Here is a 22,035-nt window from a genome sequence, read left to right on the forward strand (position 1 = left end):
GTATATTGTGTTAACTGTTGCCTATATATATATTAGATCAAAACATCTTCAATTAAAAACTTTGATTGCAATTTCTTAATAATTCTCTTTTGATCTCATGACATGTTAAAAACAACAGGAAAAAAAAATTTTAATATGATAACAATGAATTTTTTTAAATAAGTTAATTATACATAAAAAAAAACAACAACTTATCTAAAGCATGAATATAATATGGAAAATAAAATCGATTTGAACCTCCGGGAAGACTTAAACATTCCTTCTCTCGTTGTAAACTCCGTTAGAGGATCTAACAATTTGTACATATTTCCTTTCTGTAAACAACAAATGAAGATAAGAAGAATTAGTAATCAGTGTTATGAACGGAAGCTAAAAGTGATTTAACTATATACTAAAGGATAAAAACAATACAAATATAGACATTTTTTTTAATTTCTTCCAAACTGTACCTAAATATCTTCAAAGTGTATAGATTATTGTGTCAAATACCACAATTTATAGGATATCATTGAGTAAAATCAAAAGGTCTCATAATTATGCCATCAACTTCTTGAGTGTGGAAAGATTATGAAGGTGTGAATATTAATGATGAGATAGTGGAGGTGTGGTATTAATATACATTATAACAAAATTACACCTAAAACTGATTAGATAGAGAAATGAAAAGTTTCTCTAATACCTTTTTGTAATAACTTTATAATTAATTATTGTTACAACTATTCATTCTCCTACTTTATTTTAACAACAAGTGAATCAAGTTAATTAGCAATTTAAGCATATTTAATATTTAATTAATTAGATATTTTATTATTTTTTAATTTAGTATAGGGGCAAAATAGTAATTCAACTTTACACTTTAGAGCTTCATGCTTATAATAATATATAATATGATATGATAACTGCATTATTTTGAAGTCTTTGTTTTGCTAACCTAGCTACATAAGGTATGAAATGAGACAAGCTGGCAAACATGCCTTGAAGCTTCTAAAAATTTAAAAAATTCATTGAAGGACAAAATGATACTTGGTCAAATTAAGTGTACCTATTACTCCCTCCTCCCGTTTTAGCTTGTTGGTCTTAGTTAATGGTTTTCTGCATACCACACACACTTGGTCAAACTTGAAGGCCAAAATGATACGGATGTAGTAAGATGACAGATTGAGACCAGTTAACAAAGTTCTTCTAAACAAAGAGAAGAGGAGAAATTGTACATGGAGTCTATGAACATATCACATCCCCTTGACACACTGATGTATGTTGAAAAGCAATTGGTGTCTCGAGGCGATGCTCATTTCATCCAAATTCTGCTGAAAATCGAAAAAGATGTAGAGGAACATCAGTCAAAGTTGTATCATTTCCTTGACACTCTGCAGTGGGTTGAAGAGAAATGGGGTTCATTCCGTATGTGCTCAGACAACAACCATCTGAGTTGGATTGAAGACCAATGGTATTCATTCGATTACAATATGGAACCTTATAATATCCTGACAACTCTCCAGCGTTTTGTCCAGGCAAGCCATTCGTTTTTAGAGGGATTTCACTTCTCCAAGGAGTCTCGTCCTCCTCACACACCGCAGAGGATTGAAGAGAAAGGCCTGCCAATAGTATCTCATTTATCTAAAACTCTGCAGCAGATGGAGGATGAATGCAATTCATTCTTCGTTGAATATCTGTTTGCACAGGAACTTGATGCCCTTAGCGTTCTGCAACGTATTGAAGAATATTGGGGCTCATTCCGTATGTATTTGGAGGAATTCAGATCAAAAGTGTCTGATTTCCTTGAAATTTCACAAGAAGGTATGTCTTTGTTAGATAGACTGAGGTTCCTCAAAAGGGATTTCAAGTTCCTGAGTATCATTATCGAATTGCATATCTTCAAAGAGGAACCACATGTAAGCTGGGAAAAAGTCCGAGCATTGTTCCACGGTGCTACAGATGAACTCATACAGATGTACAGTACGGAAGTAAGTCCGTGGAGTCAACAATTTTATGACTATTTCTGCCACTTGCAATATGAGTTGCAGCAGACCAAGTTGGAAATCATTAAGGCTAACTTCCCCTTTCCCAAAATATCAGCCAATGAGGATGGTATTGTGATTCCCGATTTTGTTAAGAAATTTATTGACAGTGTTGCTGATAATATCAGTAATTCACTGAAATTTGATGATCTAAGTTCACCACTTTGTATTGGGGGACGAAGCATTATGGTTCAAATAGAAATGGTTTTGAAGGGGTTGAATTTCCTCTCTAGTTTTGTCTGCTTTGTTTCAGATAGATGCATAGAGACTCGGGTCAAACATGCTTTGTTCACTCATGTTGTACAAGTGGCCTGGCAAACAACTATGGCTACGTGGTTGTATCTTCCGAGCAATGAATACATGTATCAAGACACAGCTCCGGACGAAGAGAATCCTTTGCTTTCTGATCTTCTGAAGAGCAAAATCCAGCCTATTCAGTCAAGCATATGCAAGTTCTACTGTCATATCCTGCAAGCTCTAAATTTAGTTCAGTCACAATGGTACCCCGTTATCAATGCTAAGTATGTATTCGATTGTGAAGTTGGGTTTCTGGAGTCTCTTCGATGCACTTTAAAAGGATTACCAGTCTCTAGTAACTGCATTGCAATAAAGGCAGAACTTCAGGAGACGCTCAACTTCTTCGGAGATACTCTGGTCAATCTACCAACACAGGTCATTGAACTTCATCTTCAGGATATAGACTTTTCAATTGTTGATGCAGGACTTCTGGTTTTCTCATTAAATGATGATAATGAGAATCTTGATTTCACGGGAAAAATCCAAAGTATGCAAAGTGTGATCTACCTCATCTATAGAAAGAAATTCCTCCTTCAGTTCAACTTACCTGGAATTGACAGAGTGGACTCTGCTGATTTCATTTTAGACAACAGGGAGAAGTTTCAGAGCATGTATTCAAATTCAGTTGATTCGGTTCAAAGCCAGCTTCCGATTATTCAGAAAGAACTCAAGTTCTTTCAAGCTGTCGTAGAACAGCAAGACGGACTTCAACATTTTGCAAAGAAGACTACTCATTTGGTGTTTGAGGTAGAACATATGGTTGATACTTGTAAGAAAAAAGATGTTCCTGACTGGTGTCTTTTTATCTGGATCTTGAACATCGGTGAGGATATTAGAATGCTCATGGCAGAGGTAGCAGAGATTCCTAATGAGTTACTCTCATCTCCAAACAAGCTAACTTCATTTGTGCAGTTAGTACTCAAGGGATTCGTTCGGATCTTTGGTGTTGCTTCTTCACAATTTGCTAGTAAACAAAGGATCAATGAAGAAATAGTAGGCTTTGAGGATGTGAAGGATGAACTGATAGGAAAACTAAAAGGAGGATCATCAGGCCTTGATGTAATCTCAATTGTTGGAATGGCTGGATTAGGCAAGACAACTCTGGCTAACAAGTTATATTCTGATGAGTCAGTTGTCTCTCATTTTGACATCCATGCCCATTGCTGTGTCTCTCAAGAATATACGCGGAAGGACTTATTACTAGCCATTCTACGCAATATTACTGATGAAAGAGCTAAACTTAGAAGAGAGACTGAAAATGAACTGGCAGATAGACTTCGCAAACTTTTAATGCGCAAGAGATACCTTCTCCTCATTGATGATGTTTGGGAAACTAGTGCATGGGATGATCTAAAGTTGTGCTTCCCTGAAGATAACATCGGAAGTAGAATCATTCTGACAACTCGGCATTATGAGGTCGCTTCTCATGCTAAACATGATAGTGATCCCCATAAGCTTCGATCTCTCAATAATGATGAAAGTTGGATGTTATTAAACAAAAAGGTGTTCAACAACGAAAGTTTTCCTTTTATTCTAAGAGATGCAGGCCAAGAAATAGTAAGAAAGTGCGACGGGCTTCCTCTTTCAATTATTCTGATAGCTGGTATCCTCATAAGAATGAAGAAGGAAAAATATTGTTGGGAACAAGTGGCAACAAATTTAGGTCCAAACATTCAGGATCAAATGGAGGGTACTCTTGACCTGAGTTATCAGAATTTGCCACCCTATTTGAAACCATGTTTTCTGTATTTGGGAGTATTCTCAGAGGATGAAGAGATTCAAGTCTCAAAGTTAACATGGTTGTGGATAGCGGAAGGCTTCATAAAACCTCATACGGGGAAGACTTTGGAGGAAATCGCAGAAAATTACTTGGAGAATCTTGTTGGGAGAAACCTTGTGATGGTTGGTAAAAGGAGTTTTAATGGAAGGATCAAGACATGTCGCATTCATGACCTGGTGCATGAATTTTGCAGGAAGAAAGCCAAGTTGGAGAACATTATACAAAGAATAAATGGGTAATTAAAACCTCTAATATGCCTTTTTCTTTCTATTTTTTCATCTTTTAAGGTTTCATCTGATCATACATATCTCTCCGTTAACAGAGATGCAGGTTTGGATCCTACTCAATTCTTCCCTCCAAAATGCAATACTTCACGTCGCTTATCTCTTCATTCTCAGTGTGATGATCTTGCAAAATGGTGTTTGTGTTTTTCCAATTTGAAATATCTCCAGTTCAGGGAGTCTAGAAGAACTGCATTCTCTTCAATAGACCGCGCATCAGTCATTCTAAAAAGGTTCAAATTTCTGAGGGTGTTAGATTTTGAATTCACTATCATTGATTCTTTCCCACAAGAATTGATCCTTTTGAGGTATATTTCTTTTCGGACCGACAATGATACACTATCCCTCCCAGCCAATCTTTGGAACCTTGAAACTTTGATAGTTCAAGGAACTAGAGGACGGATATCATTACCAGAAACCATTTGGAAGATGGTTAAGTTGCGGCATCTGCAAATAAACGACCAAGCATTGTTCACTTTGCAGAATGAACAGGAATTCATAGAAAGCCCTTCGGAAATGGATGATTTGCAAAGTCTTTCCTCAGCATATTTTTCTTGTGCAGAAAGTGCTGATAAGATATTGGCTAAGACACCAAATCTTCGAAGACTGACATGTGAAGTTTCTGCATTTGATGACTCATTTACTGCATTTAACAATCTTGCAGTGCTCGAAATTCTCAAGATTTCTTCTGGTGCTGCATTGACATCAGTCGATCAGCTGAAGCTCCCGTCACACCTCAAGAAACTGACACTGTCCAATTTCCACATAAATCTAAATGAAGTCACAACTCTTTCAAATCTTGAGGTACTCAAACTGCTACGAGTTTCCATCAGTTCCAATACATGGAAAGTGAACGATGAGCAGTTCAGCAAACTCAAATTCTTGAAACTAGAAAATTTATCTTTTTCAGAATGGGATGTCTCAGATGATGCTTTTCCATTCCTTGAACACTTGGTATTGAAAAAATGTCGATATCTTGAGGTGATCCCTTCTTGCTTCGGATATATGTCTTCCCTGAGATCCATTGAGGTAGAATCATACAAAGAATCACTCGCCGACTCTGCTCAGGTCATCAAGGAAATGCAAGTTGAAGTCATGGGATTTTCTGATTTTGAGGTCATAATCCACAAAATAGATCAACAATGCTCCAACACTCGGTCTGGAATTACTTATCAGGTATGTTGTTGATCCAATGCAACTGAAGTTTCAACATGTTTGTTTTTATAAACTAGCTTGTTAAGTACTCCTTCCGATTTGAGAAGAAGTCATGTAATACAACAATCATTTTGTAAAGTATTTGGAAGCAAGTTTGAATGAAATACTTTAATGAAGAAGTCATGTAAGTGAGATAACAGAGAGGAGTAATAAAATTAACATTGAGCAAAAAGAATCTACCTACTAACCTTCTACCTTAATCCTCCTCTAGGGTCATGACCTCTGTAAGCTTTAAACGTGTCATGTTTTGCTAATCAACCCTCCTCAATCGTGCATCTCCTCTTTACATATCTGAATCATCTCAATCTCGCTTATCTTGTTTTGTATATCACGGAGACTACTCCCACTGTGTCCTGAAATAGCATCATTTGTGCTGTGAAGTTAAGATTTTCTTGAATGGTTTAATCTTTTTATGCAGCTAATTTACTTATTTCCTTTACAGATTGAAGGATCTTTATCAGCTGATGCCGTTGGGAAGACCACGAAACTTATACAATCTGATGTATTAGTTAATTGATTGGTGATATTACTTATGGTATTCTGCAACTAGTTTAAGTGTACTCTATACTTTCAATTAAAAAAATGGGTAGAACATATCAAAATGTTCTATTTTTAGAGTAATGAAAATATGGCAGAATTTACTGTGTCATTTTTCATCCAACTATTCGATCTACCATCCTTAATCCATTCAGAAACTGTAAAAGTTCACTAACTAAGCCCAAATGATAAAGATAGTTTTGGTTCATGATGTTCAGTTATGATGTAACTAAATAAGTAGCTTTCTCTGTTAGCTTATTATCAAATGATCCATCAACTAGCATATACTTTCAAATAAATCTAGTTTCAAATTAACCAAATGCCTTGATACATTTACAGAAACAGAAGTTTGCTAGTAATATTTGGTCTGACTATGGAACCAAAGGTCTCGATAACAGTATAATTATATCGAATCCTATAGAGGCAAGACAACTCATTAATGATTTCCTCGAGTTAGAAGTTGTGAAACACCTTTTCATATGCTTTGACATAATCGCTTAACCTGTTGTACTGGACCATAGCATAGAACTCCACTAGATGTGAATTCACTGCATTATATTTTCTTAAGTTTCATATTTGAGAGATTAAAGAAATAGTTCTCTTTCATATTTGAGATTGGATCTTGAATATATTTGACTTCTTTTGTACTAACTGCATTATTATTTACAAGTAGTTTTTTGTTAACCTACATCAGCTATGAAATGAGACAAGCCAACAAAGATGCCTTGAAGCAACTAAACAATTAGAAATTCACTGAGGACCACAATCACTTGGTCAAACTTGAAATGATAAAATAATATAGAAATTCATTGAAGGCCACAATTAGACGTAACTATTACTCCCTCTGTTTCAGCTTGTTTGTCTTACTTTTTCTTTTTATTTTGTTTCAAAAAGAATGTTATTTTCCTTCTCTCTCTTTTTTTGCAACTCTTTAATTCTAACTTTTTACATGACGTGTTTAATACCACAAGATAAAAAAACATTTTAGTACATTAAAAATATCTTTAGTTTAAGAACTTTCTTAAACTTCGTGTCAAGTTAAAATTGGTAAACAAATTGAAACTGGTCGAGTAGTTAGATGACAGATTGAGACCAATTAGGTCCAGTTTACAAAAATAAAGAGAGAGCTCTGAAGACTTGTAGTTTCCCTTGATTACTTTGCTCAGTTCAACAACAGTTGCTGTTATCACATAATCTGCAGAAAGAAGAGGAGATATTTTTTCATGTCTTTGAACATATCACATCCCCTTGAAACACTAAAGTATGTCGAAAAGCAATTGGTGTCTCGAGGCGATGCTCATTTCATCCAAATTCTGCTGAAATTCAAAAAAGAATTCAGTTCACCCTGCAGTACTGTGCTTGTAGAAGAACATCAGTCACACTTGTACCATTTCCTAGACACTCTGCAGTGGGTTGAAGAGAAATGGGGTTCATTCCGTATGTTCTCGGACAACATCCATCTTCTCGAAACACTGAATCAGATTGAAGATCAATGGTATTCATCCGATTACGATATGTTCTCAGAGGAATCTGATGATATCCTGACAACTCTCCAGCGTTTTGCACAGGCAAGCAATTCATTCAATATGTTTTTAGAGGGATTTCATTTTTTCAAGGAGTCTCTTCCGCTTGACACACTGCAGTGGATTGAAGAGAAAGACCTTTTGTTTCCAGCCAATTGCCTGCCAATAGTATCTCATTTATGTGAAACTCTGCAGCGGATGGAAGATGAATGCAATTCATTCTATACATTCTTAGTTGAATATCTGTTTTCAGAGGAACTTGATACCCTTAGCGTTCTGCTGCGTATTGAAGAGGACTGGGGCTCATTCCGTATGTATTTGGAGGAATTCAGATCAAAGGTGTCTGATTTCGTTGAAACTTCACAGGAATGTAGAGAGGGATGTGATTCATTCATTATACTTTTAGAAACATATTTGTTGTCCTCAGAGGATTATCTGCTGTTGATGCAAGATGAATGGAGTTCCTTCGATTTCTTTTCAGAAGAACATATGTCTTTGTTTGATAGACTGAGGCTCCTTAAAAGGGATTCCAACTTCCTGAGTATCATTATCGAATTGCATATCTTCAAAGATCAACCAGATGTCAGCTGGGGAAAAGTTCGAGCATTGTTCCACGGTGCTGCAGATGAACTCATAAAGATGTACAGTACGGAAGTAAGTCCGTGGAATCACCAATTTTATGACTATATCTGCCACTTGCAATATGAGTTTCAGCAGACTAAGTTGGAAATCATGAGGGCTAATTTCCCCTTTCCCAAAATATCATGTCAACTTTTAGCCAATGAGGATGGTATTGTGATTCCCGGTTCTGTAATGAAATTCATTGACATTGTTGCTGATAGTCTCAGTAATTTACTGAAATTTGACAATCCAAGTTCACTACTTTGTATTGGGGGACGATGCATGGTTCAAATAGAAATGGTTTTGAAGGGGTTGGATTTCCTCTCTAGTTTTGTCTGCTTTGTTTCAGATAGATGCATAGAGACTCGGGTCCAACATGCTTTGTTCACTCATGTTGTACAAGTGGCCTGGCAAACAACTATGGCTACGTGGTTGTATCTTCCGAGCAATGAATACATGTATCAAGACACAGCTCCAAACGGTGAGAATCCTTTGCTTTCTGATCTTCTGCAGAGGAAAATCCAGCTTATTCAGCCAAGCATATGCAAGTTCTATATTCATATCTTGCAAGCTCTAAATTTGGTTGAGTCACAATGGAATCCCGTTATCAATGTTAAGTATGTATTCGATTGTGAAGTTGGTTTTCTGGAGTCTCTTCGACGCACTTTAAAAGGATTACCAGTCTCTAGTAATTGCATTGCAATAAAGGCAGAACTTCAGGAGACGCTCAACTTCTTCGGAGATACTCTAGTCAATCTACCAACACAGGTCATTGAACTTCATCTTCAGGATATAGACTTTTCAATTGTTGATGCAGGACTTCTGGTTTGCTCATTAAATGATGATAATGAGAATCTTGATTTCACGGGAAAAATCCAAAGTATGCAAAGTGTGATCTACCTCATCGCTAGAAAGAAATTCCTCCTCCAGTTCAACTTACCTGGAATTGACAGAGTGGACTCTGCTAATTTCATTTTAGACAACAGGGAGAAGTTTCTGAGCATGTATTCAAATTCAGTTGATTCGGTTCAAAGCCAACTTCCGAAAATTCAGAAAGAACTCCAGTTCTTTCAAGCTGTTGTACAACAGCAAGACGGACTTCAACATTTTGCAACGAAGACTTCTCATTTGGTGTATGAGGTAGAACATATGGTTGATACCTGTAAGAAAAAAGATGTTCCGGACTGGTGTCTTTTTATCTGGATCTTGAATATTGGAGAGGATATAAGAATGCTCATGGCAGAAGTAGCAGAGATAGCAGAGATTCCTAATGAGTTACTCTCATCTCCAAACAAGCTAACTTCATTTGTGCAGTTAGTTCTCAAGGGATTTGTTCGGATCTTTGGTGTTGCTTCTTCACAATTAGCTAGTAAACAAAGGATCAATGAAGAAATCGTAGGCTTTGAGGATGTGAAGGATGAACTGATAGGAAAACTTAAAGGAGGACCATCAGGCCTTGATGTAATCTCAATTGTTGGAATGGCTGGATTAGGCAAGACAACTCTGGCTAACAAGCTATATTCTGATGAGTCAGTTGTCTCTTATTTTGACATACATGCCCATTGCTGTGTCTCTCAACAATATACGCGGAAGGACTTATTACTAGCCATTCTACATGATATTATTACTGATGAAAGAGCTAAACTTGGAAGGGAAACTGAAAATGAATTGGCAGATAAACTTCGCAAACTTTTAATGCGCAAGAGATACCTTCTCCTCATTGATGATGTTTGGGAAACTAGTGCATGGGATGATCTAAAGTTGTGCTTCCCTGAAGATAACAACGGAAGTAGAATTATTCTGACAACTCGGCATTATGAAGTTGCTTCTCATGCTAAACATGATAGTGATCCCCATAAGCTTCGATCTCTCAATAATGATGAAAGTTGGATGTTATTAAACAAAAAGGTGTTCAACAACGAAAGTTGTCCTCTTATCCCAAGAGATATAGGACAAGAAATAGTAAGAAAGTGCGGAGGGCTTCCTCTTTCAATTATTCTGGTAGCTGGTATCCTCACAAGAATGAAGAAGGACAAACATTGTTGGGAACAAGTAGCAACAAATTTAGGTCCAAACATTCAGGATCAGATGGAGGGCACTCTTGATCTGAGTTATCAGCATTTACCACCCTATTTGAAACCTTGCTTTCTGTATTTGGGACTATTCCCAGAGGATAGAGAGATTCAAGTCTCAAAGTTAACATGGTTGTGGATAGCGGAAGGCTTCATAAAACCTCATGCAGGGAAGACACTGGAAGAAATTGCAGAAAATCACTTGGAGAATCTTGTTGGTAGAAACCTTGTGATGGTTAAAAAAAGGAGTTTTGATGGAAGGATCAAGGCATGTCGCATTCATGACCTGGTGCATGAATTTTGCAGGAAGAAAGCCAAGTTGGAGAACATTATACAAAGGATAAATGGGTAATCAAAACCTCTAATATGCCTTTTTCTTTCTATCTTATCATCTTTAAGGCTTCATCTGATCATATATATTTCTCCGTAAACAGGGATGCAGGTTCGGATCCTACTCAATTCTTCCCTCCAAAATGCAATACTTCACGTCGCTTATCTCTTCATTCTCAGTGTGATGATATTGCAAAATGGTGTTTGTGTTTCTCCAATTTGAAATCTTTCCAGTTCAGGGAGTCCAGAAGAACTGCATTCTCTTTAATAGACCACGCATCAGTCATTCTTAAGAGGTTCAAGTTTCTGAGGGTGTTAGATTTTGAATTCACAGTCATTGATTCTTTCCCACAAGAACTGAGCCTTTTGAGGTATGTTACTTTTCGGACCGACAATGATACACTATCCCTCCCAGCCAATCTTTGGAACCTTGAAACTTTGATAGTTCAAGGAACTAGAGGACGGATATCATTACCGGAAACAATTGGGAAGATGATTAAGTTGCGGCATCTGCAAATAAATGACCAAGCATTTTTCTCTATGCAGAATGAACAGGAATTCTTAGTAAGCCCTTCGAAAATGGAAGATTTGCAAACTCTTTCTTCAGTATATTTTTCTTGTGCAGGAAGTGCTGATAAGATATTGGCAAAGACACCAAATCTTCAGAGACTGACATGTGAAGTTTCTGCATTTGATGACTCATTTACTGCATTTAACAATCTTGCAATGCTCGAAATTCTCAAGATTTCTTCTGGTGCTGCATTGACATCAGTCGATAAGCTGAAGCTCCCGTCACACCTCAAGAAATTGACACTGTCCAATTTTTACATAAATCTAAATGAAGTCACAACTCTTTCAACTCTCGAGGTACTCAAACTGCTAGGAGTTACCATTTGTTCCAATACATGGAAAGTGAAGGATGAGCAGTTCAGCAAACTCAAATTCTTGAAACTAGAAAATCTATCTTTTTCAGAATGGGATGTCTCAGATGATGCTTTTCCATACCTTGAACACTTGGTATTGATAAGATGTCCATATCTTGAGGTGATCCCTTCTTGCTTCGGATACATGTCTTCCCTGAAATCCATTGAGGTAAAGTCATGCAAAGAATCACTCGCCGACTCTGCAATGGTCATCAAGGAAATGCAAGTTGAAGACATGGGATTTTCTGATTTTGAGGTCATAATCCACAGGACAGATCAGCAATGCTCCAACACTCGGTCTGGAATTACTTATCAGGTATGTTGTTGATCCAATGCAACTGAAGTTTCAAGATGTTTGTTTTTATAAACTAGCTTGTTAAGTACTCCTTCCATTTTGAGAAGAAGTCATGTAACAAAAATCGTTTTGTAAAGCATTTGGAAGCAGTTTTGAATGAAATACATTAATGAAGAAGTCATGCAAGTAAGATAACAGAGAAGAGTAATAAAAATAATATTGAGCAAAAAATATCAACCCACTAACCTTGTTCTCTAAGATTATGTCCTCGGTAAGCTTTAAATGTGTCATGTTTTGCTAATCAGCTCTCCTCAATCGTGCATCTCCTCTTTACATATCTAAATCATCTCAATCTCGTTTATGTTGTTTTGTCCATCACAGCGAATACTCCCACTGTGTCCTGAAATAGCATCAGTTGTGCTGTGAAGTTGAGATTTTCTTAAATGATTTGATCTTTTTATGCAACTACTTTACTTATTTCCTTTACAGATTTGAAGGACTTTTATCAGCTGATGCCGTTGGAAGATCAAGAAACTTATATATGATGTATCAGTTGAATGCCTGGTGATATCACTTGTGATATTCTGCAACTCGTTTAAGCTTGCTCTATACTTTCAATTAAAGAGATGGGTAGAACATATCAAATGTTATATTATTAGAGTAATAAAAATATGGTAAAATTACATCATTGGACTATAAGAGTTTACTGTATCATTTAATCCAACTATTCAATCTACTATCCTTAATGCATTCTGAAACTGTAAGATTCACTAACTAAACACTCGCATTTATGAAAGATCAGAAGATGTAAACGTTCCATGCATCAATGCCCTGCAAAAATGGGGAGAAAAAACAAATCATAAATATTGATACAAAAAAAATAACATAAATACACCAACTACCTGACTAAAAAAGATGATTAAAAATGCAACATCTATAACAAAAAATATAATAGTAGTATACAATATAACATTCGTGTGCCAACCTTATCATATCACGGTGCACCTACCTTCTTAGCAATTGAGGGAGATGCAATACATAGACGAGGTGTCTGGGAATGAGAGAGAATTCCCTCATTCGCTGGAACTCCAACACTTGGGCATCTGCTGTGGGTTGGGTGATCGGTTAGCACCCCCTGTTGGCTTAGTACCTGGAATAGATGCTGCGTTGCCAGTGCCTAACCTTGTCTCCCGATGTTAGTTTAAAGCAAAGACTTCTATGGACTCTTCGTTAGATAAAACAAGAATCCATTTCTGCTTTGAGGATTCTTGGAATTATATGTTCCATTGCCTACCGAATAAATATACTGAAGAGTTACATGCTGTCGTCAGGTAATGCAGTAGAAAGGAACAGTTGATATAACCCAGAACCAGAAGGTATCTTATCCACACATAGCAGTGGTCCCAAAAGCCAAGGCTTCAAACTGTTCACATAAAACACGAAATCTGTAAGTCGGAAATCTTCCCAGGGCAGGAAAAAGGATTACTAGAAAACAGACATACTGCTCATGCAAGTCCATCACATCTGCAAATTGTGAAAGCCAAGACATCTTATTAGTAGAATCATCGAAAGAAAATCAAATAGAATCATCGCAGTTAGCATAACCAAGCTTACAGAGAGAATAATCTATGAATATATAAATGGTCAAGGAGGGGAATAATCACCATGATCAAGTGGACAGAGGAATGTTGGTCTTTCTTGCTTTCCATCAACAGCATCAAACGTCTGCATCCATTTGGAAGCAAATAATACAATCAGAAAGGAACTCCAACAGAAGAGTAAACTAAAAGATCTTATAGCCACTTAGAAGAAGGAATATGGAATGTACAGTTTTGAGAAACAGTTGTTACTACCAAAGCACAGCGGGAAGATGAATTAAATTCAAAGGTGACAAATATTTTGGTACACCTGACAGTTCACAATTCTAGACCCAAACATAGTCGCTGAGTTGCTCTGAGATTATCTTGATGTTGCTTAATTCAAATGTCATATTATATGCAAGAAGTACATTCTTACGTGAATGTGTATGATACTTTTTAATTCATAGTTATCTCATATATAGCAAAGTTTTTGCAGTACTTCCTATGAATAAGTGTATGACATAAACCCAAAATCTAACCAAATGCCTAATCTGAAATATGCTTCTAGGCATATGTGTAGTCAAAGTACCCAAGTTAGGTTGACCAAATCTGTGTGGATCCCACACCCATATCAGTAGCAAGAAAATTGAAGAGTCTGAGCAACATAGAACTTAAGTAATAAAGTAACTGTTATATCTGACGATTTCATCTTCTACCACAATCCCAGCAAATAATCCAAGCCAACTCAAAGGACATCTTCCCTACTAGAAAACAAAACTTACGACCTCAAAACAAGCTGGGAACAAGAGGCAAACCTTTTTTCAAGTAAACTGTCAGTCATAAGATGTGAAATGTTTGATTACTTAGACTTTGAAGAATATTTCCCTTTTATAGAATCTACTGTTATGTCAGTTCTTATTTTAGCATTCACAAATCACAACCCCATAAGCTCTTCACACTATAGGTCTGAGTTAATATAATAAGGTTCACGTTTAATCCAAGTTGAACCCTTTTTTATCTTCTCGTTGGACCTATTAACTTAATCTTGAATGTACTGACAAGCCCTATACCTATCAAAATTTCTTTCTCATTTCTGAAATAGGAAAGGGGAAATTCAAGATCAAAGATGGTCAAAAACAGTAGCACAGAGGAGGCAGGCAATATGAATGATCACACAAGTGCAGTCTTTGATCTCCATTTTGAACATCAAAATGGCAAAGAAAAAAAAGACTTGTTACATTCGGAAGAGCACTAAATATAGATGAGACAGAGCCATGTGGCCATCTGAATTCATCTGCAAAGATGTATGTTGAATTCTTATACCTGATTTTCAGGCCTCATGATGACCGCTGCTGGCTTAGTTACATCAGGAGCACCAACTCTTCTCTTTCCAGTATTACCAAAGTATGTGCTCTTCACATTCAAATGAATATTTATCATCTCCTGCACAAAATAATGATTTGGTGATTGTTCAACACAAAAATGGAGAAACAGAACCACTTAAGCACAAAGACCCCCTACCATGCAACAAACTTGTGCCTTGCCAAAACTACACTAGATAACCTGCAGTCTTAAGATCAAAACAGATAATTGTCAAGCCACAGTTAGGCCCAAAACAAGGCTTCATACTGCTGAATTTAAACTGTTGCATGATACCAAAACACACACACACAAAAAAAAAAAACAAAAAGAGCAAAGGAGATATTGCAGGAAATGACCAACTAACAACGATTCTACTAAATGTAATGTGTTGAACATACCTCCGATTTTGGGCTGAGTTATTGTCATGCCTAAGGTGCAACTTTTTGGCCTTTATGATTCCATGATGTAGTGCTGAGATGGTATGGCTATCTGGTTGTATTCCCTTTCTCCACATATCATTCACAAGTTCTTTAGCCATCTCAACATGTCCTTGCTTACAATAGCCACATATTAGAGCTGTGTATGTCACACTATCAGGTTCTAAACCTCTATCAATCATTTCAGTGAAAAGGTGAATAGCATCATCAATGTTGTCTGATTTACAGTGACTATCAATCAAAACAGTGTAACAAATGACATCAGCAGTTAATTCCATCCCGTTCATTTCAGTCCAAAAAACTGACCCTGTATCCTTTCTTTCTCTGCCATTCCTCCTTGTATCTGATGACAATCGATCTCTCTTTAAATTCTTAGAATAGCCATCAATCATAACTGTATAAGTGATAACATCAGGAGAAATACCCCTTTTCTTCATATCATCGAAAAGATAAAGGGCTTCCTGCAAGCGATTTACCCTGCAATAACCATTTAACATCATGGTATAAATGACCACGTCAGGTGTAAATCCTCTCCAAACCAGATTATCAAACACCCACCTGGCCCTTTTCATATCTCCAGCACTACATAAGGAAGCTATTAGTTTGTTACACATTATTTTGCAAGTGCCATCACCTAATGACAACACTATCTCGAACAGCTTTAACGCTTTTCCATATTCTCCTTCAAGACATAGGCTACTTAGAAGCTTCAAACGAGATTTCCTTTTAATTAAAGCACCTTGTTTTGATAGTCTAACGAAAAGCTCAAAAGCATCTTTGGTATTGCCTAATTCACAATACCCATTCACCATGGCAGCATAATTTTCTGCGGATTTATTTTCCAAACTATCGAAAAATAATTCAGCCTCTTCCCCATAACCTCCAATACATAAGCCCTCAATAATCACATTATGTGTGACAGTGGTTGGCATCAAGCCTTGTCCTTTCATATGGTCCAAAAGGTGAAGTGCCTCTTTAACAAGGCCATTTCTAGAAAATCCACCAGCAAGCACATTATAAGTAATAATGTCAGGTTTCAAGCCTTTTTGTTTCATTTCATCAAATAAACCCATCGCATCTAAAATTTGTCCATGGAGGCAATAGCCATTTATTAAAGTAGTGTAATGCACGATGTCAGGTGTCATCCTCTTATCCTTCATCTCATCGAGCAACTTCTCAGCCTCTTCAAACCTACCGAGTTTGCACAAAGCATCAATTACACCATTATAAGCCACCTCATCAAGAAAAATACCTTTCTTCTTAAAACTACTGAACTGTTCAACGGCATCACATGCCTTGCCATTTTTGCACAAGCACTGAAGAATTAAGCTAAAAATCACACAATTACTTCTGATACCCCTTGTTTCCATCTTGTCATGGAAAGCCAGAGCTTTAGAAATGTTCCCTGCAGTGCAGTATCCATTAATTACAGCCCCATAAGAAACGGCATCAGGGACCATTCCTTGCTCCTCCATGTCAAGCAGCACCATTTCTGCCTCTTGCAGCTTCTTCTCATTAACAAACCCACGAATTACAGCAGTGTAGGCATAGACATCAAGGGGTAAATTTACCCCTTTCCACGCCCGCAATACGTCATAGCCCAAGTCTGATCTACCATACGAGCAAAGCCCTTCAATGTAAGTAGAATAAGTAAACTCATTAGGAGTTTCACCGGCTTTCTCCATCTCCTCAAATACACCAACTGCTTCTTCAAAATTGCCTTTTCTACATAACGCCTTGATCACAATTCCATAAGTATACACATTTGGACTCACCGAAATCCTCTTCAACTGTTTATAAACCGCCACAGCCATATCTACTTTCCCACACTCAACAAGCCTATTCATGAGATAATTACACGACAACACACTCAATCCAAAACCACACCTTTTTGTCTGGAACAAAACATCAATAGCTTCATCAAACATCCTTAAACTAGCATAAGCCTTAACCAATCCATCTAAAGCCCGAACCAACGAATTGGGGCCCTCAGCATTTAACCCCTCCACCAATTCCTCAAACAAGTCAGAAACTTCAAAACCCAACCCCTTCTTTCCCAAATTTATAACCTCTAAAAACAAAGAATCCAACTTCATATCCATACCCCAATAACAAAATGTCCTAATCATAGCCATATAAGTCTGAATATCATGTTTAAACCCATTTTCTTTCAACTGACGAAAAAATGATAAAGCATCATTAGGCTCTTCCCTTAAACTATTAAGCATTTCAGTAACCCAATACGAGTTCACCTCAATCGTATTGTTACTTAACTCATTATTTTTCATGTGGGTATTTCCAATTTGTTCATCAGAACTAGAATCTGACAAATATGGACTTAATTGAGCTACTGAAGAAGCTGATTTCAATCGAATAAATTGAATGTTCTTGAAAAATTTTCTGCAAGAAGCTAACCTTATTGACGAAACCCACATGGAAAAAATATTCAGACAAGCATTTGGTTGATTGATTCCACCTGGTTTGTGACAAAAGTAGCTTAACACAGTGATAAACTCTTTAAACCCTAAACCCTATTTATATACAAATGGTTCAAAAGGAAAATTTATGTTTCTCTAAGGGTATTTTAGACTTTCACTGCACCAAATTGCAACGCCTTAGGGCTCCTCTTCTCTTTATGAGAAGCAAAAATTTGATTTTTGACTGCAGAAACCAATTACTCTGTGGAAGGGTGACAATCGCAAAAAGCTCAGATTTTGCTGCGAAGCTTCAATTTGGACAAAGGTAACAATGGCTTATTCTTATATTCTCATTACATTGCTATTGATGCAGCACTACTATTGGTGCTGAGTAAAATTTTTCCCTCTTTTGGTGAAGTATTAGCAGAAAGATAGATACTTTATATAATGGAGGTACGAGTACTTTGAGAGTCTCTCAAGGCTTGGGGATTGCAATAATGGTGTGTGATAGCATAAATTATCCATATTTGATTTAGCAAAGTAATACCCTATGTAGCATTACAAAGAAAATTAACAAATAGAAAGGATGAATACACAACTGAAGATTAGTTAATCATTTACGCCCCTGTATGTCCGTACTCGGAAATACTGACCATTAGAAAAGAAGTTAAGCTAATATTGGTGGTTCATTGGGTGGAGTGTGGTAGGGCTTTTAACCAAACCAACTAGGTAAAAGAAAGAGAAGAAGAGATTCTAATTGACATGTTACTTGAAACCAATAGTCATGACATCTGAAGCTACATTCTTGAGATAGTGTCTTTTCACAAGTTTTGCTTTGATCAAATCCATCTATATGTAGTATGTAAAGTTGAAATAATTTGCCAATAAATTAAGTGTTGAAGTACATTCTTTACGTTTGTTGTCATTTTATCTAAGTTAAGGGGTGATTTTATTATTTCCTTTCTTTACTTGTAGAAAATGATACGATAAATTATTATATCACCTATTTTTTGATGTTGTGCAAGGCGTGTCATTTTCTTCATTCACATTTTAGGAAGATTATAGCATTAACACCTGCGGGAAAAAAAAACTTAATATAGATAGATCCTCAATTGGAAAAGGTTCTCGCTTAGTGAAAGAAGGCCATGATAAGAATGCCAAATGGCGTAAAATCTATGATCATATGACATGGCACTTTAAACTCTAATCTATGTGGAAATTAGGGTTCTAACAGGGACTTTTCACTGTCTTCGGATGCTGGAGTCATCTCACGTCTTAGTTTCTTGTAGTCTTATCTTTGATATGATGGTTAAGTTTTTTCTAACATGATTTTATCTTGTAATAGGATTGCGATGGACACTATTAAACAAGAAAAAGTAAGGAGATTTGAGGAGTTTATTGATCGCCGTCTGAAACCAGATCTTGTTCATGCAATTGCTGAACGGTAGTAATAAATATATCATTCACTAAAGTTTTCCTGAATTCGTTTTCTATTACATATACATTTATTTGTTTTGGGGACTTCTTATCTCATTTACTGTTCAACCCTTTTCCTTGAATGAGAAAGATGTTTTTCAACTAAACACTTGTCTTATTAATGGGAATGGATCTTTGATGACCTTTAGATAAAAGGTCTTTTCAAGAATATTCTCGTTTTGGTGGTTCTAAGAATGTTCTTTCAAAACTTATTTGCCATGTTGTATTAATGGTCCAATTGTGTAGTGGAATAAAAACTAACTAAATGTATTCATGTCCTGGTTATTTTTTGGTCATCGAAATGGGGCTTAAATCCGCATTGTCATACACATAAATTTTAACATTTATATGTCTGAAGAACGGGGACTTCCAAACATTGCATAGGAAGTAATGGAATGATTTACACCCAACATTGCTAAAGTTACCTATGTATGAAAAAAGATGTAATAAGATTTTCTGCACAAAATCTTATGGTGGCCTAACTTTGTTTCATCTTGTTGCGTTCCACTTTATGGCTACAGGGACAAGGTTTTTGAACAACAAAAGATTTTGTATCCTTTTCATGTTATTATATTGTTACATTACCAACATATAGTTAGATCATTTTTTCAGTCTTTCAGACTTTTAGTAGTAGTTTGCACTTGCAGGCATGTGAGTTGATGAATTATTTAATTACTTATATGGAAATTGACGTTGGAATGAGGTCTACATAGTTTTCTTAACCATATCTTTTCTTAGCTCTGATTTAAGACGTAATATAGAGAATTTGGAGAAGAACAATGTAACTAATCTGAAGACATTGGTTAATATTGGCTCTGAAGTATACCTGCAAGCTGATGTGTAAGTCTTTCTAATCTTTATTTAAATGTTTGTAGAAAATTATTGAATATATAATAGTTAAGTGATGGCTACTTTTTTTTGAATATGTATCGATACTTTTTGCTTCTTTTTTTTCATTTACAATTGAAAATCTGTATCTTGATGATTTCAAATACCTCGGTATTTTCATCCACTGCATATTGATATTTCTTCCTGAGTTGATCTGACAGCCCAGATACAACACGCATATTTGTTGATGTTGGACTTGGATTTCATGTGGAGTTTACTTGGTCAGAAGCTCTAAATTATATATCAGCAAGGGAGGAGAAACTAGCCAGGTATTACTAATCTTTGCTTCTATCAGTAGTGTCTTATTTCCATTTGAGGACTTAAATTAACTAAAGTCATCTTCTGTTCTTAAGATTTGGAAAATAAGTGCAATGATAAATATAAATTGGCCATCTTAAAAGTAGATCAAACACCTCAAGGAGCATTCAATAGGATGTAGAGTTGGGATCTCTTTCTTGCTAATCAGAAGAGATAGGATGTGTTTCATAAATCTAGTTACTGGTAAGTCAGGCACTTGAATAAATGGAGATGAAAAGGTACGCCAGTGCCAAAGGCATGTAGTTAGTAGCATATTTTAATAGCCATCACGCCATTTTCCATGCAATGGACTGAGTCTGGCTAGGTGGAGGAATATGCACCAATTCAGAGTCATAAAAGTTCTCAAAAAACTCAAGCCGTGAAGTTGTGAAGGAAAAGCTAAAAATCTTGTTTATGCAAAAATTGGCTACTCTAATAGAGATTTGTATAGTACTGGTAAAGCTAAAATCTCCTGAACTACCACCTTAATTACGATCCAATGACAGCATAACTCAACTAACAAGTCCAAATTATTCTGCTCAAGCATGTTTTTTGTTTTCCAGTTTGGATAAACTTTAATTAGACTCTGCTATTAATTAAAAGATAGGAAGATCGAATATGAGCATGTGAATATTAATGTCTAATCAGCTTAGATGTTTGTGCTTATTTTGCTCCCCCTTCTTCTCTATTTTCACTTTAAGTTTCTTGGTATTGGAACCAACTAGTTCAGCTCTTGTTTTTTTTCTGGAGTGGATGGAAGTGAATGATGGGTGCGTTTTTGAACCTTTCACATTCAAAAAAGAGGAAAAACCTTCTCCGCATGTTTTCTTTCATTTTTCCATGTTTTGAGTGGAAACACTCTGTTCAACAGTTCAAAAGATATTCTTCTGAGCCATGTTTCTTGCCTTAAACTAAATGTAGATCTTTTGCAATCAAATGTGCAGGCAAATAGAGGAATATACACGTCTAGTTGCATCAATTAAGGCCCAGATCAAGATGGTATGTGTTTCAATTGTTCACATAATATGAAGTCGTGTGAGAGATAAACCGGACCTTTCTTTTATGCTCTTGATTAAATTACACTTTGATTAATATTTAATTTAAAAAACTCGAATGCAGGTTTGTGAAGGGATCCGTGAGTTGCTCCAGATTCCACCAGAACGAGCTTACTAAGGTGTATACGTCTTAAATTGCTAAAGAAGAGGGGATTTACCGCGATAAGGGACCCAAAAAGTGAAGAACAAAGCCAACATAATCTTCTATCCATTGAAAGAGCAGTGCAGATTTTAAAATCCTTTACACCACCTAGTGACTTGTATATTTGTGGTCAATGTTAGTGTGTTTCTGTAAAGTTTTGTTTTGTTGAGATGCAGTAAAATGAGTTGGAGGCAGATTCAACCATTGATGTCTGACCCTCATTTTATATTGTTCATTTACCCTCATTTTTTATTGTCCATTTTCGTGGTTGAGTTAGATCAAATGTTCATATCGTTTCATATGGAATCATTGTATCATGAGATCAAATTCACAGTCAAAGTTAAATTGTACGGGGTTATTATATCATGAGATTAAATTTAATGTTGCGGTTAAATTGTATGGAATTATTGTATCATGAAATCAAATTCATTGTTGAGGTTAAATTGTGAATTCTTTTCATTATCTGTTGTAGAAAGAAAGATCAAACCA

At 36.2% G+C, this 22,035-nt stretch overlaps 4 protein-coding genes and 1 long non-coding RNA gene across 11 annotated transcripts; 3 read left to right on the forward strand and 2 right to left on the reverse strand.

The window, feature by feature from the left end:
• Positions 1 to 1,192: 1,192 nt before the first annotated feature.
• On the forward strand, positions 1,193 to 6,252 carry LOC100037491 (JJH-R-like protein). Its single transcript, NM_001346499.1, is given in 3 exon segments — positions 1,193 to 4,330; positions 4,418 to 5,552; positions 6,034 to 6,252. Coding segments are annotated over 3 exon segments (4,329 nt in total). The 5' UTR covers positions 1,193 to 1,211; the 3' UTR covers positions 6,109 to 6,252.
• A 749-nt stretch (positions 6,253 to 7,001) lies between these two features.
• On the forward strand, positions 7,002 to 12,591 carry LOC101266221 (putative late blight resistance protein homolog R1B-23). Of its 2 annotated transcripts, none has more exons than XM_010322599.4 (3): positions 7,002 to 10,692; positions 10,779 to 11,913; positions 12,382 to 12,591. In XM_010322599.4, the coding sequence occupies exons 1-3, from the start codon at positions 7,352 to 7,354 to the stop codon at positions 12,385 to 12,387; spliced, it is 4,482 nt and encodes a 1,493-aa protein (XP_010320901.2). In that variant the 5' UTR covers positions 7,002 to 7,351; the 3' UTR covers positions 12,388 to 12,591. The 2 variants fall into 2 exon arrangements, with proteins under 2 accessions (XP_010320901.2, XP_025886867.2); XM_026031082.2 differs by lacking the exon at positions 12,382 to 12,591 and having other exon boundaries at positions 10,779 to 11,045; positions 11,300 to 11,421.
• On the reverse strand, positions 11,681 to 12,402 carry LOC138348495 (uncharacterized). Its single transcript, XR_011221116.1, has 2 exons — positions 12,139 to 12,402; positions 11,681 to 11,935 (listed from the first exon to the last, which is right to left on the reverse strand). It is a non-coding gene; the product is annotated as an uncharacterized lncRNA (long non-coding RNA).
• On the reverse strand, positions 12,520 to 17,706 carry LOC101266822 (pentatricopeptide repeat-containing protein At2g26790, mitochondrial). 5 transcript variants are annotated; one of them, XM_010322602.4, is made up of 7 exons: positions 15,233 to 17,706; positions 14,994 to 15,035; positions 14,796 to 14,915; positions 13,557 to 13,617; positions 13,395 to 13,416; positions 12,902 to 13,315; positions 12,520 to 12,723 (listed from the first exon to the last, which is right to left on the reverse strand). In XM_010322602.4, the coding sequence occupies exons 1-3, from the start codon at positions 17,704 to 17,706 to the stop codon at positions 14,909 to 14,911; spliced, it is 2,523 nt and encodes an 840-aa protein (XP_010320904.2). In that variant the 3' UTR covers positions 12,520 to 12,723; positions 12,902 to 13,315; positions 13,395 to 13,416; positions 13,557 to 13,617; positions 14,796 to 14,908. The 5 variants fall into 5 exon arrangements, with proteins under 5 accessions (XP_010320904.2, XP_010320903.2, XP_069153954.1 ...); XM_010322601.4 differs by having other exon boundaries at positions 14,994 to 15,042; XM_069297853.1 differs by having other exon boundaries at positions 12,878 to 13,315; positions 14,994 to 15,042.
• Positions 17,707 to 17,816: 110 nt separating this feature from the next.
• Positions 17,817 to 21,989, forward strand: LOC101258456 (uncharacterized). 2 transcript variants are annotated; one of them, XM_004239054.5, is made up of 7 exons: positions 17,817 to 18,013; positions 19,034 to 19,132; positions 19,686 to 19,715; positions 19,903 to 20,004; positions 20,214 to 20,321; positions 21,294 to 21,348; positions 21,469 to 21,989. In XM_004239054.5, exons 1-7 carry the CDS (start codon positions 17,817 to 17,819, stop codon positions 21,520 to 21,522), a joined length of 645 nt encoding a protein of 214 aa, XP_004239102.3. In that variant the 3' UTR covers positions 21,523 to 21,989. The 2 variants fall into 2 exon arrangements, with proteins under 2 accessions (XP_004239102.3, XP_025886870.1); XM_026031085.2 differs by lacking the exon at positions 19,686 to 19,715.
• The last annotated feature ends 46 nt before the right edge of the window (positions 21,990 to 22,035 follow it).

The sequence above is a fragment of the Solanum lycopersicum genome, chromosome 5 (assembly GCF_036512215.1).
Source record: "Solanum lycopersicum chromosome 5, SLM_r2.1".
Taxonomy (NCBI): Eukaryota; Viridiplantae; Streptophyta; class Magnoliopsida; order Solanales; family Solanaceae; genus Solanum; species Solanum lycopersicum.

Coding starts and splice junctions, on each gene's coding strand:
- LOC101258456 (XM_004239054.5), top strand. CDS start 17,817: ATGGTTCAAAAGGAAAATTTATGTTTCTCTAAGGGTATTTTAGACTTT. Junction 20,005..20,213: donor GTATACCTGCAAGCTGATGT/GTAAGTCTTTCT, acceptor TTGATCTGACAG/CCCAGATACAACACGCATAT. Junction 20,322..21,293: donor AGGGAGGAGAAACTAGCCAG/GTATTACTAATC, acceptor TCAAATGTGCAG/GCAAATAGAGGAATATACAC.
- LOC101266822 (XM_010322602.4), bottom strand. CDS start 17,706: ATGTGGGTTTCGTCAATAAGGTTAGCTTCTTGCAGAAAATTTTTCAAG. Junction 15,036..15,232: donor AACTCAGCCCAAAATCGGAG/GTATGTTCAACA, acceptor TTAAGACTGCAG/GTTATCTAGTGTAGTTTTGG.
- LOC101266221 (XM_010322599.4), top strand. CDS start 7,352: ATGTCTTTGAACATATCACATCCCCTTGAAACACTAAAGTATGTCGAA. Junction 10,693..10,778: donor ATTATACAAAGGATAAATGG/GTAATCAAAACC, acceptor CTCCGTAAACAG/GGATGCAGGTTCGGATCCTA.